General features: G+C 31.6%; 1 protein-coding gene and 1 long non-coding RNA gene across 2 annotated transcripts; both read right to left on the reverse strand.

Annotated features, from left to right (window-relative positions):
- Nucleotides 1–575: 575 nt before the first annotated feature.
- On the reverse strand, nucleotides 576–3,566 carry LOC110428540 (laccase-14-like). The gene is made up of 6 exons (XM_021444389.1): nucleotides 3,410–3,566; nucleotides 3,139–3,290; nucleotides 2,798–3,042; nucleotides 2,531–2,656; nucleotides 933–1,880; nucleotides 576–826 (listed from the first exon to the last, which is right to left on the reverse strand). The coding sequence occupies exons 1-6, from the start codon at nucleotides 3,500–3,502 to the stop codon at nucleotides 693–695; spliced, it is 1,698 nt and encodes a 565-aa protein (XP_021300064.1). The 5' UTR covers nucleotides 3,503–3,566; the 3' UTR covers nucleotides 576–692.
- A 7,185-nt stretch (nucleotides 3,567–10,751) lies between these two features.
- LOC110428589 (uncharacterized) lies at nucleotides 10,752–12,867 on the reverse strand. The gene is made up of 2 exons (XR_002446481.2): nucleotides 12,694–12,867; nucleotides 10,752–11,638 (listed from the first exon to the last, which is right to left on the reverse strand). It is a non-coding gene; the product is annotated as an uncharacterized LOC110428589 (long non-coding RNA).
- Between the last annotated feature and the right edge of the window lie 6,301 nt (nucleotides 12,868–19,168).

The following is a 19,168-nucleotide window of genomic DNA, read 5'->3' on the forward strand; positions in this document are numbered from 1 at the left end:
TTTGATATAAAATAAAAATATAAAAGCTTGATCGAATGTAATAAAGGTTTATTTAATTTTTTTAATAAATTTTTTAATTTTTTCAAGTATTATGTATTTTTATAAATATTTGAATTTAAATATATATTTTTTTCAAATAATAAGAAGACGAATAATGCATGTGATCATGTAGCAGAGTGCAAACAGCACTAGGTACAACAAAAATGGTACCCCTGAAAAGTAAACAGCTACATGACAGATATTAAAAAATGTACCAAAAAATGTAGCATCGTCATTTCATTCCTCCGAATAAAAACAAAAACCTATATACCAACTCTAATCCGAAAACCATGGCTCTTATGTCAACATCTTGTCAAGTCTATGTTCCCCTTTGTAAGATTTATTGTTGTCTGGAAAAGCCATTGCTAGCTTAACTTCTTTTGATTCTTTGGAAATGCTAGCCCAAGTACTAGCTTATAACTTTCGTATTCTTTGTGAAATAAAAACATTAGATTTAATTCAAAGCCACTTCCTTCAGCATTTTGCAAAAGAATGGATAAGTCTTTGGCTCTTAGCCAAAGCCATTTTAAGAGAGGTTTTGTTAAACAATAGTCGAATAATTAAATTCAGAAATTTTATTTCAAACTCAATAAGACTTTTATTGAAGCCATGCACTTGGTGTTAACCACCCAATGTACTAAACTGATGGAAAATTAAGAACAAGGTGGCATATAAGAAGGTGGTGGACGCATGCTTGTTTTCTTGGTGCCTCCATTCTTCACTATAACAGCAGTGCTCATTCCCCAAGTCGTATGCCGCTCGAAATGGCAGTGCATGAACCAAACCCCTGATACAAAAGGAAAATTAATAAACATGGGGTTAGTGCATGAATCAAATATGTTATGTTATGTGTAAGTATATAAGTAGGAAGAGAGAAGAGAAGAAATATATACCAGGATTATCAGCTTTAAATCTAATAGCAGACCATCCTTTTCTAGGGACTGCAATGGTGTTGACTTCTGGTGGATCAACCAAATTAAACCTGCCAGGGTCAGTGCCATTGTCAAAATCCGCGGAACCCGTTCCAACCAAGTAAAAGCTGTAGCCATGAAGATGCATGGGATGATTCTGCGTGGCTCCTATGTTCGTCCCTTGGAACACAATTTCAACATCGTCACCATAATTCAGTGTTATCACCTGCGTTCCTTCCGCTGTATATGCAGACATGTTGGCCACTGTCGTGTAGTTAAAAGGAGTGGGCGGCTTATTTGGGAAATCATCAACAAGATGGCTCAAATTATAGTTGTTGTTATAATATTCTTGCAGCAGAGCGGTTGATGGCATCACAAAGCTATTGTTGTTTAAGCTTGCTGCCAGCTTATTATTGCCATCAACGGTGCAACCTGTAGAATTGGGGCAAGCAAATAGATTCACGGATACTGTCATGAAGATTTGTCTAGTGATGTTTTTGGGGACATTGATTGGGTGAGCTGCATCTGCTAAACTCTTCAAGCGAACAACGAAGAGTTGTGCAGATATTGAGTCACTGATATTAGGAAACGTCGGAGTAGGAATTGTGCTTGGCGTTGTATAATTTCCACTATATTTGATGAGAGCCCTAGAGGTGGTGTTGTCATATGAAGAGTCAGTATCAAGAAAAGGAGTAAGAACCATGTAGTAGTGACTTGCTGCTTGGTTCGCTGTAACCAAAACGTCCATTGTTTGGCCTGGGGTTATGAACAAATAATCAGTGGAAAAGGGTTTGACATATGCTCCATCCGATCCGACGACAGTCATGTTGTGGTTTGCAATCGCGAAGAACATTTCTTCATTCAGGATAGAGTTGACAATGCGGAGGAGATAAGTCTTGCCAGTCTTAACCAACAAAGTGTACATTGTTTCTGCAACCAGAGACGAATCAAATTCGCATTAATTCTAATTTGCGCCAAATTCAAATAGTAGAAAATGAAGGATGCTATCCCTGCATCAAGTTGACTGTTAGGTAGTGCCTTTTTGAACTTGAATCAACTTCTATCAAAATCTTGATAATTAAAATTATGAATCTAGCTTGACCAAAATCACTGCTCATGCCAAAAGTATTATAATTGGATAGTTAGATCAAACTATATCACCAGAACTGGAGATTTTAAAAGTAAGATGGATCCAGGTCGACACAAGCTGTATATCTTAACCACAATACTATACATAGACTCTGATAACGGTAAGCTGATTTTTACATAGTCAAATGCATTTTATGCAAAAGTTTAAAGAGTGCCATATAGGCCAGCCACCCATTAGCTTAGAAATAACCAGCCAGTTGTGGTAGGTACAGTCTATAGTGTTCTAGGTTCAATAATCTCTTCATTCCTCCCTAATTCGCCATTAATTATCTGACAATAGCACTGTCATGTTTAAAGTCATACTAATATTAACTTGTGAGGACTCTAAAGCAGAGATAATCCTGAGAGGAAAATCATGGATATAAGAAAGAAAAATATATGATTCTCCTTGTTTGGGTTGTTTTGATTTATACATATATATATATACATACCATTAGAGCAGTCGTACAAGTCTCCAGGTTCACCGTTGATAGTGTAAGCATCTGAAACGTTGGGATCACCGCCGGTTGACAAAGATTCGTCTAATACATCCATCACTTTCGATTTGTACCACGAGGCTGCCATCAACAACAAGGAGTTGATTAACAGTTAGCAACAAACACCACTCTGTCAACAGAAACGGAATTGATAGGGAAAAACTTTTCATTTAAACTTATCAGCAGGCTCTGAATCATGCTGATCATCAGTGTTTCACCTACAGAATACGATTGTTTGGTCTTCATCAGGCGTACGGAAGGGATAACTGGTTCCCTTGGCCGGAAAAATTTTGATGGCACCATGAACGGTGGCCCGCGACCAGTCACTATGGGCATGCCACCAGAGTGTTCCTTCCTCTGTAGACAAATTGATCTCCTGTGTGAAATTTCCTCCAGATTTTATTGGGCATTGTGTAATGTACTCTGGACCATCTGACCATGGATTCCTCGGCATTTTAACTCCATGCCTGCAGATATCAAAATTTTCTCAATCTGGTAGACTTTTTCCTTTTTCTATTTGAATTTAAACATCAGAGATTGTTTGAGAGAAAAAATCAATATACCAATGAATAGTGATACCATATGGTCCGCTATTCTGAACCGTGACGAAAACGGTATCACCTTTCTTAGCATGAATCTCTGGCCCTGGAAATCTGTCGTTCACAGTAAGAATTGTGGATGTTTCACACAGCTTTGTAAAATTAGTCTCCTTCACCTGCAAGTATTATTCCCCCAAAGATTATCAAACCCAACAATGTATAAGATTCTAGGGCTTTGCTGTGATCCAAACGTGACAAAAATAAATACTAGCATATTGAGTAGCTATATACTTACAACCCAGTGATAGTAACGAATAGCACCCTCAGCATTGCTGAAAAGCAGAGAAGCAAGGACCATAAACCCCAGAACCTCCGAGATTAAACCCATCTTTGGTGAACTGTGACCTACGGTTTGTGTTAATCTCCAGCTTACTTGTATGAGCTATTTATAGAAAAAGCTTGATGCTTATTATCATTTTTTATAGTTGGGGTTGGGGAAACACAATAGTAATTAAATCTTCCAACAAAAAAATATCACCAAAGCACGGGACCGACATTACGCAACGTCCCATTCCATTTTTAATAAGGGACCATGTTCTAATAATTATGGATAATTTTCATACGGATGAATGACAATTAAAAAACTCTTATATTTTAAAGTTGTGTGTATTACATAGGTGAATGAGGTGTTTATATAAAGCTAATCATATTTGTAGTTTATATTCTAGTTAATTAACAGTGTTGTAATATAATTCTTAATTAGATATTGTAACTTAAATAAATAGAAATATTGTTCTGCAGTAAATTTAACTGAGTTGTACATCGGGACCCCATAACTTTGACATTGAATACAGGGACAAATTGTCAAAAAGATGGTCCTACGTATGTTGGTTTCATTACTCTTTTCATATTTTTCCTTTTTACATGTGAAAAGTCTACGCGAAATAATCATCTTGCTTTTTATAAAATAAGCTTTAATTACCTCAAAGTTTCAATTTGAAACAAGCAAATTAAATATTATAGATTCCAAACCGTGTTAAAGGCTACGTTTTTCTGGTGTGAACTTAAGCAGGAAACCAGCTAGCTCTCCGCGTACAAGTTAAACTTGAGCAATTCCTGTTTATTCGAAGTCGCTTCCTGCGAGGTTCAAGAGAAAGTCCATCACTGTAGTTTCCTTGGAGAATACCTGAAAGAAAATTAATTTCTTTGGTAATGCTTTTATGGTGTGAACTTGATCTTGAACTTGAAGGGGAGACTTGCTCTGCCTACAAGTCAACTCAAGCAAGTAACTGTTATTCTAAGTCACCTCATGTGTGAGGTGAAAGACAAGTCATTCACTTGAGATTCTTGTCAAGATGCTGAATCCCTTCTATATAATTAATAACTCTTACCTATCTGAGCCATTTGTTTGTCAAAAAAATAGCATTCTGATTTGAACTTTCACCTATATATTGCCACTTGAGTAACTTTGAGCCAAAAGATGTACTAGAACATTTAGTTCATTAATTGATATATTATTTCTTTGTCTAAAGAGTTGAGTTCAAATCTTCTTTCTTCTAATTATTAAAAAAAAAAAAAACCTTAAGCCAAAAGGCCATATGAAACACACTAATTGCATCTCTACTCTTTCTCACCTAAAGGGAATTTAGATATTTAACTTTGGGGCTGGAGGCAAAGTGCAGTAGTGGGGAAATGTTGTTGAATCCGTTGAGGAAATTTTAATTTCCTTAGTTTTTTCCACCCACTACATATACTCATCAATTGCATCCCCATTGTTTCTCACCCACTGAAACAGTCAGTCATTTAATTGTTAATTTTTTTGGCTCATAGACCTAAAGTCTTGAGTGTTGGAGCTCCAGATTTTTGACATATTATCAGTGATTTTTTCCCATCATTTATCATTTCAAATTTTTTCTGGTACAGGCCAATGTTAAATTGTCATTTTATTTTAATTCGTTCAATTTTATTATTATACTTTCAATTTCATTTTTTTTATATAAAGTAACAAATCGATTGAAATTTGCAATTTGCATGAATGAAATATTTCATAAAATATTCTCATTCAATTATTTTTTTTCCAAAAATGAATGATATTGAATGTATAGTGACAAAATTCAATATTAAACTATTATACAATGGAAATTCTTAGATTTAATTCATAAACTATGTTTTTGGACAAAATGTTTTTTTCCAAGATTTATTTGTTAAATATGCAGAGAATCTGCAAATTGAGATGTAATTTCAATGTGGTTACAAGTCTATAACTAATCGTTAATGGAAGCAAACTCAAATTGGTACTTATGTTTCTATTATCAGTAATCAATCGAATTATACTTTTCAAATATTAAATCTTATTTTTGAGAAATGATAGTGATGGTCACTGCAATATTACTAATTGTTTCAATTTTTTGTTGTTAGTAAAGGAAAAAGAGAGGATCCAACATATTCCATCATAAGATATTATCTCTAGGCGCTTGTCATTGCACCTTTGTCTTATGTTTTATCAGTATCTCTCCATGGATTGGTAAATGTCATTGAGTATTCAAATTTAAGTTCTTTAATTAGTAGATATCTGTACAATTTTATCATTAAAACAAATATTTAAGAACATCTTCTTTTCTCTTATTTAAAAGAATATATATATATATTAATATAAACAACATTTATATATTTATTTATTAAAAAGTATATGAAATTTCATTAAAAATTAAATTTATAAAAATTATTCGAAAAACGATAGTGATGGTGCACTGCTAAAGAATGGACATAATACTCCCTTCTTTGCTTGACCTGCAACATACAACAAATAATAAATCAATCCAATTGCAATGAAAAGCAATCCAATTAAAAATAAATATTCAAAGAACAAACTGAATCATTTCACTATAATTGGAGTTTCTTTTTATTGGTAAAAGAGGGTTTGAATCCTATTCTTTGGAGATCATATATCAATCAATGAACAAAATACTTGAATATATCGTCATAATAGGAGTTGAATCTTTTATAAATCAAATCATCATAATAAAAACATGTCCCCTATTCCCTTTGCAGACACCCACAAAATTCAGCATCCAGTAAAACCAACCAGTCGCCAGACAGATAGACTCCATCCCCGATCTCACAATGAAACACACCACGGCACACTAATTTAACATTAGACTTCTGTAGCATAAGAAGGGTAGCCTACATTTCCAAACACATGCAGTGCATACCACCGACGAAAGTCCCATTTGATATTACTATTATCACGTAAAATATAATTATTATTCTTGATATTTGATTTATTTATAATTTATGTCATGCTTCTTTTTGGACACAATGCTGCCATCATAACTGTAAGACAAATTAACACATCTCGAAATATATTTCTTATTAAAAATTCTCTACTTCCCTCTTTTCCAAAATTGAATATCCACTTTCACTTTTTTTTTCCAATCAAACAAATATAACTTTGACCATTATTTATTATAATTTTATTTGTAATTAAAATTTTTAGAAATAAGTTTTTAAAAATTCTAAACTCAAAATTTTCAAATCTTAATTATTTTTTGAACTTTCAATTCCAAACTGTAATATAAAAAATTATTGTCAAATTGGTTAAGTTTGAATTAAAAACTTGTGAAGTGGATATTAAATCTGAAATGGAAGGAGTATTGTATATTTTATAACGGAGAATAATTTGGATTTGAAGCCTCAAGTTTAAATAAAAGAACTTAAGGTGATGAAGGGTCCAATAAACAAGTGTTTATAATACTGTTTATAGATCGTTAAAAATATTATTTTAAAAAGTATTTTTTTCATTTCATATTATATATATTTTAAATATCATCTTAATTAGAATTAGTGGTGGAGTCAAGATTTTGTGTCTAAAAGATGAAGACAATGTCTATAAAATAGTCATATTAGAAGTTCAAACATATAAAATTACTTAAATGGAAAAAATTCATTTGAAAATTATAAAAATAATTCTAACTACGTGTTAAGTACAAAATGAAGACATTTTTTAACAACTATTGCAAGCTAAGATTGGGCATCTTAATCTTTAATAGAGTTGAGAGTATCTACCACTGAATCAATATCAAAACCTTGAATGATTTCGTTTTCAATAAAAATGATAAACAAATTTTTAAAAAAATCATCATATATTTTATTGTAAGTCTCATTTTTAACGAGTTTCATAATAGAAAATGGATGCTGTGATGTTATAGTGAAAATTGAAATAGTCAAGACAAGTTGGATCAATCTGTCAATAAAGAAATAAACTTTTTATATTTTCATCTTCTTTAATATTTGACATAACTTAGAAAATGTAGATGCATTTTTCAAAGCATGATTATGAAAAATGTCAAGCTTAAATATATCTAATTGATAGCTTAAATATATTTTATCATACTCAATAAAGCTATCAGAGTAATATTTACTTGTAAGGTTGTAGATACTTTTAACATCAAACGATTTGAAATCATTATGAGGGTTCAATGATGTGCCAAGAGTGAGTAACTCCAGGATATTCTTATTAAATTTAAAAGTCAATTCTTGTAAGAGTGAGTCAATAACAGGAAGAAACAAGTCAACTTAGAAAAAGTGCTCAATTGTGGCATGATCCTATTGAAGACAAACTTTACCTAATTTATATCTAGCTTTCATGTCATGAATCTTAATTTCATATTTCTCGCAAAACTTCTTCATTGACACAAGTAAAGGTTCCCATCCATTTTCTCTCAATTATTGGAGATGCTTTTTAGTAAGTGATACTAAACAAATTGCATTTACTATGTCTTGACACTTAAGTTGTAAAGATTTTGAGAGGTTATTTGTTATGTCCAACAACTTCTTCGTAAGATTCAAGATAAATACAAATTCAAATAACATACTAGTATTTTATAAAAATTATAAAATAAAGAGCAAAATTATAAAATTATTGTAGAGGTAAAATTAAAAAATTCTAAAAAATAAGGATATGTTATAAAATAATTGTAAGGAAAAAGTTATAACATTTCACAAAAAGAAAAAATTATAAAAATTTTAAAATTTTTAAGAGGCGAGGGCTCCTATTAGCGCCTTCTCCTCTACCTCTGATTATAACGTAGTGGCACTTCTCATTCCTATTAAATAATGAGATAAATAATATGTTCTGCAGTTGTCACTTTGGTGAATCTTTTACATTAAAAATCTCATGAAATTGATTACAAATCATAATATCACTATAGAAAAAGTATTGTAACAAAGTTCACTATAACATATTATTATAACATAACTATATAGTTTCATAAAAGTCAAGTTTTAATTGGATTGTGTTTTCAAGAAGACTTTGAAAATTAGAAATTGATTAAAATATCTTGATCTATATTTAGTGTTATGAATTACTTGCCTATGATATCTTTATGTGGTCGTAATGATCCTTTTATTGGTAATTAAAAAACTTAATGGAGGGGTAAAAGAGAAGAGAAGGAGAAAAAGAAAGAGATGGAAAGAAGTATGAAGAAACTTAAAAAAAATTATGAAAAATTTAAGAATTAAAGTAAAGTTAAATGAATTAATAAGGTCATTTTATTAATTTTTATTTGTAGGAATAATTTAAAAAAATTATTTTAAAGACTCATTAAAAACTATATATAATATATAAAAAATTTTAAAATTCGTGATCGCGGTTGTGAAGAGACGCTTCGTCCTGAAATACGTACAAATATGTATTTAGAAATATATATGAAAATATATATAGAAAGAGACAGATGTCAGTAAGTACGTTAATGCAACTAGATTCAAGCAGCTTTCTTACCTGGGCCTAGTCGGGAAGAGATGTCGATAATAGTGACAGATCACTATGATAGCAACATGTGACATCTTTTGTCATATTATACATACGTAGATGATCATTGCTATGTAGTCAGACCCAAAAGTAGAATGAAACTGTTCACTTTCTCTCATTTGCATGGTAATGGCTACCGCTGAAAGTTGCCTCTGTTCTTCCTCTTCTATTTTGGCCTTTCATCCACTAATTAAATTTGTCTCTTATGAACCTTGCAATCTCGTTTCAGCCAAAACCTTCCTGTCTTAATATTGTTTCGAAGATTACATCACGGAAACGTATCCAAAGCCAGCATTTTTATTCCATATGATGTTTCAAATGAAAATTAAATCAAATTTGTTCCCAAATGATTAATCTATATATTACCATTCCTAGTTAAGATGTGATGTTGTTTAAACCATTTGTGCATTTGTGTGCAAAAACCCAAAATCTTTGACATAGAAATAGTTTCTGAATGTATTTTGAATCATTGCCTTGCCCTATTAAACATACGTCATATATAGTTATCAAATAATAAAATAGAAATATGAATTGATGTAGTATACATGAAAATTGATAGGTGGTTGAGGTGACAATGTAAGATAAGCTGTACCTTAATTTGTTTTTTATACAAAAATTCATGTGACATGAACGATCTATCTAATAACTTGTGTACGTAAACATGTTTTATATTTATAAAAGAAAACTTAATTTAGTATTTATATATCAAGTCCATAGGAATTAGCAAGCTCTCATCTAATGTCTGCTATGTTGTTCATTGTATGGGAAACTCTCTTTATTTTTGACTCTTTATGTTAGAAAGAAAATGATGGTTTGTATTTTTATCTCTTGGACAAGGATAAATCCTTTTATCCTTTGTTGAGCATGCTCTTTTGATCAGTTACTGTATCTATTTGATACTTAATAAAATCACAATTGATTGAGTAAAACAAGTTCTTAGAATTAATTTTCGAATTGAATAGCTGATTTCGGGATCAAATTAGAAAATGCATCCCCAATAAAGGTATTTTTTAAGTGAATTTATTGGCTTTCATAATCAAGGGCCATTCCAGTCTCAAACTTGTTTAGCATAAGACTTTCCATGGCACAGAAACTTCGTACGGGCTTTCATACTATTTATCTCAAAACCACATGGTTGCATTCCAAATAATGTAAAAAATTTTCAAATTTTTTCAAATTTTTTTTTATGAATGCTAAAGAAAGAATCCAAAGGTTTGCACAACAAAAAGGAAGCTTGGGTTCCCTCTATTACATTTTTAAATAATCAATCCCTACTGAATTTAGCTATCACCCATGTGATGAATTAGATCTCCATAATAATTGAAATGGCAAATCACGTGTCAATTATTTAAACTAATTCATGTTCCCTTCACTTCTTGTTCTTTAATCATCTCCTACGTGTTGGCCACCAACAGCCATTAGTACAATGACAACGCACGCTTAATTTGCACATGCAATAAATGCATATGTAAAGGTCTCCCTTATTGCTTTCTTAAATATATTACAAGACATAATTGCGTTCTTAAACTATCAACTTACTTTATTAAAAAATCATTTTATGGTTATATAAAAAATTTAAAATGAATATAACTTTTTCCAGAAAAAAAAGGTTTTTTTTATGAACAAAAATAACTTTTATTTTATAAAATTCACATTCAGGTTAAATTAAATCTTAAATTTCAATGTCACTTATTTTTTAAAAGCATTGGATTCTGTATTAATTGGTTAACAGGACTTACAGTGAAAATGTCGACATAATTGATCCTATCTCGTTATATATATATATATATATATATATATATATTTCACTATCACTCTATGGAAATAATTAATGAAAAACAAAAATTTATTACCTCAAATAATTTAATAATTAATAAAAACAAAATTAGTAGTACATCAAGATCAAAAAACTATCCTCCGAAGTCTGTGCAATTTGACACCCGTATCATCCCTATGCTATCAAATCCCACTAGCATAGACAAGCCATTGAATGTAATAAATGGAGGAAACAAAAGGGAAAATGTATCACCAAACACAGGAAAGAGAAGTTTACCTGTATTTAATTTTGGGGTCCACGAGAAACACAGGCACATGAAAACTTAGTGGAATACTGCAGAGCCAGCAGAGATGAGCCCATTCAAAATTTTGCCACTTTCCTCTAATCCTCTAAAAGAATCCAGAGAGAGAAATTGTACTTTTCTTTTCGATTGACAGCAGCTCGGGATGCTCCCCTACGTTGATGGAATTGGTTTACAACTCATAAAGTAGAGGGAAGAGATCATGGCTTGACTCGTACCTAATTAGCATTGATAACGCAAGAGACAAGTTAAATTAATCCCTGGTTTAATTAGAAGCTAAAAGTTTTGGCATTTCTTCATGATCAACAATTGTATTCAGAATAGACATGTGAATAATTATATGCCTCACAAAAAAAAATTACTATATTTGCTTATCAGATTATATAACTGAAAAATTCAATATAAAATTGATCAAACTCTCACTGGATGAGTTTGTTTCCAAAGATTTTTACTGTTTAAGATTTGTGATTGAGACAGTAAAACAATAATTTTGTATTTTTTTCTGTTTCTTATAGTAACCAAGCAAAAGGAAATAAGCCAGAGTTTGCTAGGAAAGCCGCTCAAAATTGGCATCCTTAGACTACTGCTTCAGCCACTTCAGCCAATTGCTTGGTTTGGTGTGAGAGCAACATCGATTCTGTAAAAAAAAAAAAAAATTCTTTTGTCATACAAAAAATTGTTTAAGAAAAAAATGAACAACATGACTATATCAATCAAGGTACATAATTTGTTCATTTTTTTGGTTTTATTTATTTGGATTTTTGCTCCTTTTAGTTTGAATTGACTAAACCATTCCTAAAGAAGTGTTATTAAAAAAACTATACCAAAAGAATAATTGGCTTAAGAACTTTATCATCATTACCTTAATTGTTTATCAAAATTAAAGTGATATGATCAAAAGAAATACACAAAGCTGACCAACGTGAATAATTCAAATTTAATTTAATGATTTTTATTATTTTTATTAAAAAAATAAAGTTTTAAAGCTTGAATCCTCCTTTTACGTTATACTCTCGTACATATTAAAAAGACAAATGATCAAAATGGAGTCACATGATGGTGCACAAAATCAATTAACCTAAAAAATATAACATTATAAGATCTTAAATCCTAATAATAATAATAATAATAATAATAACAATAATCCTTGGTTCAGTAAAAGAAAAAAAAATACATATATAGCTCTTTTACTAGACTCCTCTTTCAAACTATGCACCACGGATAGACTTTCAAAAAAAAATAAAAATCTATGCACCACGGATATATACAAGATTTTATTTATTTATTTACCTTTTTACACAAAGAAAGGTGACAACAAACACTTTTAAGTTTTAACCGTTTGCAAATAAAAGCTCTCATCTATCTGTTTTAGAAACTTTAAAAAGTAAAATTTTAATAAATTAAGCTCTGCTTACTTTTTCTTTTTGCATAAAAAATAAATAAAGTAAAATAAAAAAATAAATGAAAAATAAATAATAAATAAAAAAAATTAAAAATTAAAAAAATAGAATAAACCACTCCGAATGAAGCGTTAATAAGTAATAAACAAAAAAACAAACCAAACTTGATTTGAGAGATTAATGAGACAGAAAACACACGAGACAATTCCTTCATTCATTTGTAAGAAGGCATAACAGAGGAACAAGAAACAAAGAAGAGCTAATTTAATTCGCAAATCAGTGAGAAGAAAACCTGTGAGAATTTCGGTGCTGGAGGAGATAAGGCTTAGATGAATGTTCAATTGTTTTCGCTAGGCAAGCTTACATGAATTTATAGTTAAGATTTGTTCTTGCAGTACATCAACTGAAGTACAAGCTTTTGTACTGCAACCCCTTCTCTTGCTTTCCCTATTTCTTCTAAGACTAAACTGTGATGGCTCAGCTTGCATAAGAAGACAGAAAAGTTCATCATAAGTATCTAGGGAGGCATTATTACCCTTTTTTGGTGAGAGCTCAGCTATCAGAAGTAATATCCAATTAAAATAAATATGTTTAAACCCTATTCTCGTATTTTACCATCATTAATAATTAGACTGATGGGGTTTTTTTTTTTTTTTGAGAGTTACGTAATTTTATTGTTAATTTTCAAAGATAAAATTTTAAACTTATTTTTACATGGAATAAGAAATAATAGTAAAGAAAAGGAAAATAACCCGTAAGTTCATAATGTTTAGATCTAGGGATATCTAAACTTTAAATGAGGCCTAACCAATCACGGCCGTAAATAAAATCTGAAATCATCTATTGCTCTCATCCCGTCCAGATATAAAGTCTTCATTAATTTACCAAATCCTGTGATCTTTGGACCAAAATTCCACGTTTAATGGAATCAGTGTCCAAGTCAATCAAATAATAAACTTGTCCAAACGCAATGCTGTCCCAGCAATAATAAATCCACAAATCTCGCCTAGGGAATGGTAATGAATCTGCGCTTAATTTGTGAGAATCCACATATCTTAAATTGCCATCAACTAAGTAATTTGGCTATTTTGCTTCCTCTATAAAAAAGAAAATTGCCATCAACTAAGCAATTTAAATATATTTTGAATTAGGATTCCTCCAAAGATAAGGCACTCAGCTCCCCACAACAACCGCCTCCTTAGTCAGCAGGATCTTCACCCCCACAAGAACTCTACACACCTTGAGTCCTACTACACTTCAACTCCTGTATGAGAGATATCCACCCATTATGCGTCCGCCAAACACCTGTCAGCCTATTCATAAAATTTTAATAAAAACCCACACTTCTATGTATCCCATCTTTTGCAAGCTTATCAGTCAAATCATTGGCTTCGCGTAGTACATGTGTAATCTTTCAATAATCAAGTTTTACTTGGCAAATTTTCCATGCAAATAATTTACTGTTTATATTTCCATAGAGCTTCCTTATGATTATTGGACCATAAAATTACATTTGCTGAATCACTTCCAACCCATTGTTTTAGAGAACTAGTCATTAGATGATTATTAATAATACTAAAAGCTTCATGTATTGCTAACAATTTCGTCGAGTTAGAATCTCTCATCCCCAACGTCTTAGAAAGTTCAGATTTGATTATACCTTGATTATCGAGGAGAACATCACCAATCCCAACTAATCCAGAACTATTCAAATATGCACCATCAATATTAAATTTCGACCATCTCATAGGAGGAACCTCCCACACAACATTCAACCTACTGTTTAGAGAAGGCCGAGCCCCAGAGGTATTTTTAGGACGCCGAATTAAGTCTTGAATGGAGTTCTTTAAATGTGAACTCTTAGACTTGAACCACACATCTACTCTCAACTTGATGATATCCAAAAGTCTAAACCCTAAATCTATTTTTTACCATTAAATATTATATCATTTTAAAATTTTCAAATGGATCAAATAATGGCATAAAAGGATAATAACCATCATTACCTCTATCTCCCCCTAAGATCAAAGCCCTCCAAAGCATGAAACAGCTATGTGGATCGTTGTGGTACACCCATTGAATTTCCTACTGTTGACACCATGGGCATAGTATTTGCCAAAAGTCATTGCATGACAAGGACAAGTGACATACCGTTTCTCTATAAGAATTACAAAAAAACACACATGGTTTTATCTTCTGCAATAAGACCTCTGATTGCTAACTCATCCTTCACTGAAACTTTTTCCCACATAGACTCATATTGTTAATTTTAAAAAATACAAGAACTAAATTTTTTTAAATTATTATATAAAAATTAAATCCACCAGTTTAACAGTTTACAAAAACTATTTATATAATTTAACTTACATTCATCATCCTCAATTTTTTAATTAAACTGCAACTTAAGTTCATAAGATTTTTAAAATTTTTCATTTTATCCGCAATTTGAATTTTTTTTTCATCTTTTTAAGTCATTGTAAACCCTTTCATCTTTTGGTGATAAGTGTCACTCATATTTTATATAGAATATGTCAATATATGGATAGGATCCAGCTATATTGATAGTAAACTCCACTAAAACAAGTTTTTGAAACATGATAACATGGGTATTAGAAAATAATAAAAAGGAATCAAATCCCTTAAAAATTACTAAATGAAATCTCTGACTAATTAAGGATCAACTTTAAGAAAGATTCAAACGAAATATTTACGTAAGTATCCTCCCCAGAGGTTACCAAGGCGTCGGTTAGTACGAAAGTATAAATTAAGCAGCAAGTTTTCTTTAATTCCTTTCCACTGTCTCATCAGTCTCACGTGTTTCACCTTGGCAGCTCATGTTACTTCCAATCTATTGGTTCATTTCGTTGTTTTGTTATGTGATCACCTTCCTAATCCTTTGAGCACTATGAGATATTCAAATCCAAGTTGAAGCACGTCCACCGTTTTTGTTCTTAATTAAGATGTTAACATCATGGAATGTGGATTACCACGACGTCAGTTTAATCAAATCCCACAATCTTTTATTTTATTTCATCATTAGTATTGGAAAATTTTTTCAATCTCCGTTGTAGAGTTCTTAAACTTTATAAATGAAATTAGAGGTCACATGTCTAACATTAAATTTTATAGTTTAAAAACTTAGTAAATCAATGTTATAACTATTTCTTATCCTTCTTTGGATGCTTCCAAAGCAGAATCTATTGGAGCAAGTAGAATATATTGCCACTTTATTTTATTTGTTTATCATAAAAATAGCATTATGATTTGAAGTTTCACCTGTTGCCACTTGATAGCTTGAAACTAGAATCAATTTTTTTTTTTTCATATGAATATTTACTGTTTTTTTCATATGAAAACTTATTGAGTCTTTAATTTTCCAATGAGAAATTATTATTACTTCTTTTTCCATATGAACTTTATCTCTAACCATAAAATTTGAACTTCAAAATAGAGATACTTTGCTGGCAGATTTTAAGGGGAAGATTGGCGGCTAAAGCTACGTTGGCAAATAGAGGCATGGTGAGCCATCTCTTCTTTGGTTGTCCCAGTTCTTGGATTTTATGGCAGAAGTGGTGTGGTTATGGAAAATTTATTGGGCCCTTTGATTTGCTTTCTTTGGTGGGTTGAGTCTGCTTGCTCGCTTAACAATGGGTCGGTGTGGATAATGGTGTGGTATGCTATAATTTGGGTCATTGGGGCTTCTAGGAATGATGCCATTTTTAGTGGTAAGATTTAGGACGGTGGGCAAATCTTTGAGCTCTTAAAAGTTAGGGTGGCTTGGTGGATGCTGCAAAATGGCCCAACCACTTTTCACCTATCATTGATCTTGCACGATTCCCTAATGAAGGTACTCTACCAACTTTGACAAGGAAAAGTAAAAGTAGTGTACGTTGGTCAAAGCCAAGTGAAGGGAGTGTGCTCCTCTCACTTATTTATTCTTGAATGTGACAATTGTAATGTTGTAGATTGGCTTTCGAACCCCAATGATGTGCCCTGGACATTGAGAGCCATTGTCCTTCAAACTTTGTTCCATTCTTGCTCGGATTGATAGATGGTCCTGTTAAAAATATTAGCTCAATGAATAACCAACAATAATATCTAAGAGAGGTGAATTAGATTTTTAAAAATTTATTTTGAATTTAAGGAATTAAAAAATACTGTTGTAGTTGACTATAAAAGGTTTCTAGTCGACTATGCTTATGAAGAACTCATTTTAGGACAATTTAAAAAACTTGTAGTCGACTTTACTGATCTTATAGTCAACCTTTGGCAAGAAAATAATTTTCAAAAGATGCAAAAGAAGTTTCAAAGAGAGTTATGACGTGTATGTAAATCTTTTGCAAAACTATTCAATCAAATGCAAGCAAATGATTATTTTTAAAATGTTTTAAATATTTTTCAATTACAAATCAAATAAGCATAACACAAGAAAAATATTTCCAAGAGTAAAAGTGTATGGATGATAAAGAAAAACTCAATAAAGAATAAAAAATAAGATGCTAAGAATATGAATCAAACCACAAGCATTTTATGAAATGGGTTTTCTTGAAATGAAGAATAGCAGAACAAGGTAATGATAAAATGAAGATATTAGGTAAAAATCAAAGCTTTTTCAAAATGGATTTCTTACTTGTGTTAAAATCAAAGTAAGTGATTTTTCTAAAATGGAATTTCAACAATAAATCATAAAGCATAAAAGTAAATCAAGACACAAAGATTTTATAGTGGTTTGGCTTTCTCAAATGCCTACATCCACTTCCTTGGCAACCAAGGAATTTCCAATCCACTAAAAATGATTCTTACTTTTTAACGGGATGAAGTGGTAACCCTCACAATGGCTTTTTCATGGGATCAAGCGATAACCCTTGGTTTTTAATGAGCTCAACTATAAACCCATATAATGGCCTTTTTCAAGATCAATCATAACCTAATGGCTTTTTCACAAGATCAAGTGATAAACCATAGTTTTTAATGGGCTCAACCACAAACCTATATAATGGCTTTTTTTGAGATTAACTATAACCCTTACATTAACTTTTCAAGGCTAAGTTAGAACCTTTACAAGAATAGCAAAAGTGCCTCTAAAAGGTAAATTTTGCTAAATGTGTACAATCGAGTAAGAATGCTGAACATTGGATATGAAGATAGGATATAAAGATGGGAGTGAAAGCACAAAGTAATTTTAATTAAAGAAGGCTTGGGTTCTCTCATTTTCTTTCAAGACTTTGATTTAAGAATTCGACATTTTTCTTTTTTCTTCCTCACTTTGAAATGCTTCCAATTGGTTCTTTTTATAGTTGAAGAAGTCTTGGAGCCGTTGGAGGTGATTAAAACAAGAAACTAGCTATTTTCCTTTTGAATTTTATGTCTAATGATCATCTATAGTTGAGTATAGAAGTTCTCTAGTTGATCCACTTCCAAAAAGCTCGTATTTTTGAAGTCTAGCTTGGTGTAGTCGACTATGCCTTTTCTATAGTCGACTATGTTGATGTAAAGTCAAGTTTTTCATGCTTTTGACTTGTTACGGTTGACTATACGAGTTATAGGGTCGATTATTGCATTGTAATTTTCAAGTTTCCTTGTCAGTTCTTGCCCAGTTTGCTATAGGATCAATCTGCCTTGCTCTAAGATTGATTGAAGATTTGTTTCTTCAAGATTCCTTGACATTTTGGCATTTAACTTCAACTACTTCTTCCTTACATCTTTTTTTTATCAAGTGTTGAGTTAAGAATGAACTTCTTAGCTTGAGAATGAACTTCTTGGCTTAAGATAACCTTGATGATCTTTGAATACTTTGAGCTAATTTGCAACTTTAACACCTTAAGAAGGAAATAATCAAATCGCTCGATGCGAGCATCATTTATCCTATTTCAGACAATGAGTGGGTAAGCTCGGTCTAATATGTACCGAAAAAAAGAGGGACGATAGTGGTGGCAAATGAAAATAATGAGCTCATTCCCACACATGGACAGTTACTGGATGGAGAGTATACATGGATTACAGAAAGCTAAACAAAGCCACAAGGAAAGATCATTTTCCTTTACTTTTCATTGGCTAGATGTTGGACAGATTAACTAGAAAAAAATACTATTGTTTCTTGGATGGATACTCAAGCTATAATCAGCTTGCTATAGCACCAGAAGATCAAGAGAAAATGACCTTCACTTGTCCCTATGGCGCTTTCGCATGTAGACAAATGACATTTGGGTTATGTAATGCTCTAGTTACATTCCAATAGTGCATGATGTCTATCTTCTCAGCTATGGTGGAGAAAACCATGGAGGTATTTATGGATGATTTCTCTGTGTTTGGTAATAATTTTGATGAATGTTTGCTCAATCTTGACAAGGTATTGCAATGATGTGAGGAGACAAACCTGATACTGAAGTGAGAAAAATGCCATTTTATGGTACAAGAATCCATTGTTCTGGGTCACAAGGTGTCAAGTAAAGGATCGGATATAGACAAAGCCAAAATTGAGATCGTTGAGAAGCTTCCACCACCAACTTCGGTAAAAGGTATTAGAAGTTTCCTTGGTCATGCTAGTTTTTATTTGCGATTCATGAAAGATTTCTCCAAAATTGCTAAACCCTTGTGCAATCTTTAGGAAAAAGACATCCCATGTAAATTTGATGATGCATGTCATGCTGCATTTATAGAATTAAAAAAGAAGTTGACAATTGCACCCATTATTGTAGTTCCTAATTGGTCACTCCCATTTGAACTTATGTGTGATGCTAGTGATCATGCAGTAGGCATAGTGTTAA

This window comes from Theobroma umbraticum, unplaced genomic scaffold (genome assembly GCF_002168275.2).
Source record: "Theobroma umbraticum cultivar Fairchild unplaced genomic scaffold, ASM216827v3 scaffold_302.0, whole genome shotgun sequence".
NCBI lineage: Eukaryota > Viridiplantae > Streptophyta > Magnoliopsida > Malvales > Malvaceae > Theobroma > Theobroma umbraticum.

What these genes read in the sequence shown, in the direction of transcription:
- LOC110428540 (XM_021444389.1), bottom strand. Translation starts at nt 3,502, where the DNA reads ATGGGTTTAATCTCGGAGGTTCTGGGGTTTATGGTCCTTGCTTCTCTG. An exon ending in TTCGTTACTATCACTGGGTT is followed by an intron (nt 3,291 to 3,409) that starts GTAAGTATATAG and finishes TAATACTTGCAG; the next exon opens with GTGAAGGAGACTAATTTTAC. An exon ending in CTTGTACGACTGCTCTAATG is followed by an intron (nt 1,881 to 2,530) that starts GTATGTATATAT and finishes CTCTGGTTGCAG; the next exon opens with AAACAATGTACACTTTGTTG.